The sequence below is a fragment of the Tupaia chinensis genome, unplaced genomic scaffold (assembly GCF_000334495.1).
Source record: "Tupaia chinensis unplaced genomic scaffold, TupChi_1.0 Scaffold143970_1, whole genome shotgun sequence".
Lineage (NCBI taxonomy): Eukaryota > Metazoa > Chordata > Mammalia > Scandentia > Tupaiidae > Tupaia > Tupaia belangeri.
Genome location: NW_006203821.1, coordinates 382,561 through 388,724, shown reverse-complemented (window position 1 = coordinate 388,724; position 6,164 = coordinate 382,561). Strand labels below are relative to the sequence as shown.

General features: G+C 41.1%; 1 protein-coding gene across 3 annotated transcripts in view; it reads left to right on the top strand.

Moving 5' to 3' along the window:
* Window positions 1-6,164, top strand: part of SARNP (SAP domain containing ribonucleoprotein) — a 90,117-nt gene that overhangs the window by 71,991 nt on the left and 11,962 nt on the right. For all 3 annotated transcript variants that reach the window (XR_337030.3, XM_006165567.3, XM_006165566.2), the window contains exon 10: window positions 5,711-5,800. Coding sequence is in view for 2 of the 3 variants with exons in the window: in XM_006165567.3 (XP_006165629.1) it covers window positions 5,711-5,800 (90 nt within the window). In the remaining variant the exon portion in view is untranslated. The remainder of the gene's footprint in view (window positions 1-5,710; window positions 5,801-6,164) is intronic.

The window sequence follows — 6,164 nt, the reverse complement described above, 5'->3', positions numbered from 1 at the left end:
TTTTTTCTTCCTATGGAGCCCCTGATGGATTTGGAGCAGGTGCTCTTCCTGGATCTCCAGGAGAGACACCAGATCTGATTAGGAAGGGAAGCTCATGGGAGAAATCTCTGATCCTAGCCTTAAGTGGCTAGGTAAGAGTATCTCCACTCTTCTTTGCTTGTATCTTGTTCCTTTCTCACCTTTGCATGCAAAACAAATTACAGAAAATTTCATTTAAAACTCAAACTCTCCATTTCAGGATGTAGCAAAATAAAGAACCAGGGGAAAGACTGACATAGTCTTTGTCATGAGATTTGTGAAAGGAGTGGCTTTGGAGTTTGAGCTAAGATAATGGATGGGTTTTAAAAGTAGTATGTTCTACTCTGTGATTTGAATTAACCGAAGTATTCCTAGTACTGAATTGAATGGGGGAGGGAAGGTTGATAGTGGTAGTTTAGCAAGCTATTTATATAATACTGCCTCTCCCCAAGAAAGGATGTGCCTTTTATTCCCCCTGACAGGAGACTTAGCACAATAGGATAGATACATTAGAAAATTCTGGAAGTTATCATTTTGAAGTCTCCATTTATATCCCTTGCTCACTTTTATCTTAGTGATAGTAGACAAAATCAAGAAAACTTTTTCTCATAGCAATCCTATGAAGTAGGTAAATCTTACACTAAAGTTCACCAGTAAGAAAATAGGAAACTTTTCACCCTTGTGCTTTTTGGAAATCCTAATTCTTTTATTATATCTCAATAGATGGAATAGCCAATTAGCCCAAGGTAGAAACGAAACAAATAAGGTTTTGTGTGTGTGTGTATGTGTGTGTGTGTGTGTGTGTGTGTGTGTGTGTGTTCCTATATGGCACGTGCACTCACCAGAAAGACAGAGAGGGGCAGAGAGACAGAAAATGAGAACGCCCTGGGGGGATGACCACGCTATAATCCCTTCTCCATTCTCCTCTTAGGATCTTGGACGCACATGCACCCGGCATGAGTTTAAGCCGCCAGGTCCAGGACTCGAATTGCAGTCGACTACATGGGAGTCCAGTGACATAGCCATTATGCCATCTCCTGGTCCCTTTAATATAAGATTTCTTTCTCTTTTTTTTTTTTTTTTTGAGAGGTTTTTGCTATGGGGCACGGGTGCTCACCAGAAAGACAGAGAGACAGAAAGTGAGAAATCACCCCTCATGGGAAAGGGTCACATCCTAATCCCTTCTCCTCCATTCTTCTCTTGAGATCTTGGGCATACATGCACATGCACATCCCCCCTTCCCCCTATGAGTATAAGCCACCAGGTCCAGTACTTGAACTGTGATAGTCCAGCGATATAGCCTTTATGCCAACTGCTTGTCCCTATATGAGATTTCTAATTAGGAGCCAGCTAGGTAGTGTGGTGCTTAAGGCAGCTGGATCCCACATGGCCGATTGCGGGATTCAAGTCCCAGGCTCAGCAGCTTTATAAACATGTTGGTGTGTGTGTTTATGCCCAAAATTCTAACAGAAGAATAGAGGAAAAGGGATTCTGTTATGGCCCTCTTCCCTGTCTCTCTCTCCCTCTCTCTCTGTCTCTTTCTGGCACTCTGGTGAGTGCATGTGCCCTGTAGCAAATTAAAAAAAAAAAAAGTTGCAGAGTCCTTTCATTAGATCCCTAGTCAGTTATAAATAAGACATATAGTATGGTAGAAAAGCGGTGGGAGGGTCCGGCAGGTGGCATGGTGGCATGGTAGTTAAGGGCACTGGACTCTCACTTGGCAGACCATGATTTGAGTCCTGGACCTGGTATCTTGCTTTCTCACTTTCTCTCTCTCTCTCACTCTGTCCCTTTCTGGTCAAATTAAATAAATAAACAAATTAAGTTAAATAAATTAAGTCTTAAAAAGGGGCGATTGGGATCCTAGTATTGATCCAGTTATTTTAGTGATGTATAAGTAATTAAAATCATTCTCAAGTTCTTTTAGCAAGGATCCTGGTAAACTTCAGTATAAGATTACTAGTTAGAGGGCCAGCTGGTGGTGTGGTGGTAAGGAAGCTGGATCCCACATGGCTAACTATGCATTTTGAATACCAGATCCAGTAGCTTGAAAAATACACCGGGCAAAGGTACATGCATGCCCGAAGTCCTGATAGAGTGGAGGAAAAGGGATTGTAACATGGCTGTCTGCCCTGGGGGTAGATGGATTGATTTCTCTCTCTCTCTCTCTCTCTCTCAACAGGTAGTATGCACACCCTATGGTTTAAAAATAAAATAACTAATTGTGCAGTCTTTTCACTGGATCTCTAGGTAGCTATAAACAAGGCATTTGGTAAGATAGAAAAGGGGTGGAAGCCTAGAATTGATCTGGTTATTTACGGGTGTGGAATGGTTAAAGTAATTCTCTAGTCTTTGCCAAGGCTCCTGGCAATCCTTCTCCCTTGGAAGTTTAGCACTTCCTCCATTCTGCTATGGTTCTAAAGAAATGCTTGTGTGAGATACCTGCAGGGACAGTAAAGGTAGGAAAATAGGTTCTTGAATAAAGTTTTCGGGGTTCCAATCCTGGCTCTGCTACTGACTATCTAAGACTTTGGGCAATTTATTTAATCTCTTTAGTCTTCAATTTTCATATTTGTGAAATGAATTTAATCATAATACCTACTACATGGGGTAGTAAGTATATATAAGAAGTAAATGAAAAACTATTTGTAAAGAACTCTACATAGTACCTGGCATATAGTAAGCACTTAAGTAGTAATGGCTAAAGGTGGAAAAACTATGTAGGAAATTATTTATTCATATACAATGATTAAATGATAACTCTGAATAGGATTCTTCACTCTGTCAGAGCTACCAACCTTTCTTAGCTCCCTTTCTATTTACCAGAAATTGGGTATAGCCAAAAGCAAGGGAAATGAACATCTTTCTCTAAGCTGAAAGAGTCAAAGTAAGACTGAGAATGTATTCCTTTTTTGAGCTGGACTAGTTAAACAAGTTGAGCACAGAAAGCTATAGCTATCTGCACTGCTTTTGATTGTAAGGATGACTGCTATAGTCTTAGGGACAAAGTCACCTCTTTCTTAGTTAGGATTGAGTGTAGAGGTACTGAAAAATTCCTGTGAAGAGGAAGGAGCTGGGGCCTGGCCAGACCCTGTGGAGGATGCTTCTCTTTCTTTCTCTTTCACCTTCAGTCTTACTCTCACATGCATGTACAGGCACTTTATTGTGAGTAAAAGGAAGTTTGAATTATTTTTTTAAGAATTATTTTATTTACCTTTATTTATTTATTATTTAAATTTGACCGAAGAGGGACAGAGAGAGAGAAAGGAGAAAGGGAGGGAAAATGAGAAAACAAGCTGCTAGGTCCAGGACTTGAACAGCAGTTGACCATGTGGGACTCCAGCACCCTTAACCATCATACCACCCGCTGTCCTCAAGTTTGAATTATTTTGAGCTGGTTTCCTTTTGGGTTCGTTATCCTTCATAAATGAAGTCAAAGTAACTGCTCTGCTGCATGGTGAGGGCATTTTCCACTTTTTTCATTTATAACCATTAGGTATGTATAGAGTAGAGGGTCTCTTAAGATTATGAAAGAGTGGAGCTGTTTTTTAGGTTTTGCCATAGGGTGTGTGCATTCATCCAAGAGAGACGATGAGAGGAAAGGTGAGAAATCTGTGCATAGTGCCCCCCCCACCCCCATGGCCATGCCACAATCCTTTCTACTTCATTCTCCTCTCAGGATTTTGGATGTGCATGCACACACACCCGCCCCCAACCTTCAAAGCCAGGTCCACGACTTGAATTACAGTTGGCCTTATGGGAATTCAGTGCCTTAACCACCATGCCACCTGCTGGCCCCTGTTTTTGTTTTTATTTTATTTTTAAAGAATTATTTTACTTAACTTTATTCAGTCATTTTCATTTATTTTTTATTAATTTGACCAAAGAGAAACAGAGTGGGGATGGGGGATGAAAAACCAAGCTGCCAGGGCCAGGACTCAAACCGTGGGTGGCCATGTGGGAGTCTAGACTCTTAACCACCATGCCACTGGCTGGCCCATTATTTTTATTTCTTAAATTTTGTCAGAGGGTGTATATGCTTGGTGGAGGGTGGGAGAATGAGAAAAACACTCCCCATGGGGAATGGTCACACTAGTCTCTTCTCCATTTCTTTTTTCTTTGGGGATTTTGGACACACATACACACACATGTGTCCAGTATGTTTCTCAATCTACCTGATTTGGGACTTGAGCTTCATAGTCAGCAATCTGGAATTCAGCTGTCTTAACCACCATGCCACAGACTGGCCCTGAGTGTCTCAGTCTTGAAAAAAAAGTCCTGCTTGGGTAGAGGTTGAGGTACCTGGGAGCCCACTTGATTAGATGTTTACTGGTCCTGAGGTTTAGCTTTTGATTACTAGTGACTGGGTTTTTTTTTTGGGGGGGGGAGTGGGGAAGAAACTGTTAAAGTGGGACAAAGAGGTAAGACTTAGGTCTTGATTGGAAGAGATCCAAAACTGTTGTATTAAACAGTGTTGTGTGTGAACAGTAGCTCAGTGTGTGAATAGGAGCTCAGTAGCTCAGCCATAGAATCACCAACTCCAACTCCCAGTAAGCTGAAACATTTTTCACAAATCTGCTGGGTGCTTAGAAAAGATCCAGAGCATCTCTCTCTTAATCTCTCTCTTAGATAACTATAGTTGTCCTCTTAACATACCTTTTTTTCTCAGTTTGACACCTTTTTACAAAATTATTTTGAACTGGGCTTTCTCTGTGGCCTGGTGGTTAAGGTAGCCAAGTCCCACATGACTGACTGCGGTGTTTGAGTCCTAGACTTAGTAGCTTGAGAAACACAGGGATTGCAACTTGACTATTCCCTATGTGGAGGGTGCTCTTCTCTCTCTCTCTCATCTTTGGCGAATTCATGTGCCTTCTAGCAAAAAAAAATAATAATAATTTTAGACTCTTTAGAGCCTTCTATGACTTTACTGGGTCTTTCAAACAAACATTTGACTTTCTCTGTAAGTTCTTCAGAAACACCATCATTCTGGCCTTCTTCCTCTTCCATTCCTTGGTGAGTAAATGGAACTTGTAAGCAGTGTTCAACGATTAGTTTGAGTACCTGCTACCGACCTGTTGTCTATGTATTACTTACCAGAACCTCAGTTTTTCATATCTAAACTGCCAGAATGAATTAATTTATTTTTCTTCCTCCCTCCCCTTCTTCCTTTTTAAATTTCTTTATTTACTAAAGGGCAAGTGTGCTTGCCAGAGAGAGAGAGATACTGAGGGAGAGGAAGAAAGCACCTACTGTGGGACATGGTCATGCTGCAATCCCTTCTCCATTTCTCCCTCCATTTAAAATTTCAAGCAGGCATGTACCTGTACCTGGTATGTTTTTCAAGCAGTTCGGTTTGAGATTCAAACCATGTAGTTGGCTGTGTGGTATCTAGCTCCCTTAACCTCTAAGCAGTGGGCTGGTTCCAGAATTTCTTGAGCATAGAAACATGTTTAATGTGTTTTTCTTACTGTTTCTTTGTTCTGTCTTATGAATATTGAGGCCCTACCTTAAATGAAGTTTTTAGTCATTCTAGGTACAAAATGTTTACTAGTGTATTCAATTTCTTTTCTTTTTTTGTTTACTTGACCGTAGTTCTTGGCACAGAGTGGATGGCATATTATGACCAATAATTTTATTCTCATTTACTTTGAGAGGCTAGGATCTTTCAATGCTTTTCTTTGTCTCTGAACAGTCTGAAGATGATGAGAAGCTGAAAAAGAGGAAGGAGCGATTTGGGATTGTCACAAGTTCAGCTGGAACTGGAACTACAGAGGATACAGAGGTAAAATAAATACCATCAGTGTTTCATGGAGTTCAGATAGAAATGAGGATGAATGAGCTGAGTGGAGAAATTTTCTAAGTGCCCAAATGACAAGATACTCTACCTTTTGCTTGATAACTTTTTTTCTAGAAGAAGAGACCATGCTGAATTTCATTATTATATCTTTTTTTTTTTTGGAGAGATTTTCACTGTAGGGCGCGTGCGCTCACCAGACAGACAAAGGGAGACATAGAGACAGAAAGCGAGAAATCACCCCCCAGGGGGGATGGTCACGCCGCAATCACTTCTCCTCCATTCTCCTCTCGGGATCTTGGGCACGCACGCACACGCGCCCGGCGTGAGTTTTAAGCCACCGGGTCCGGGA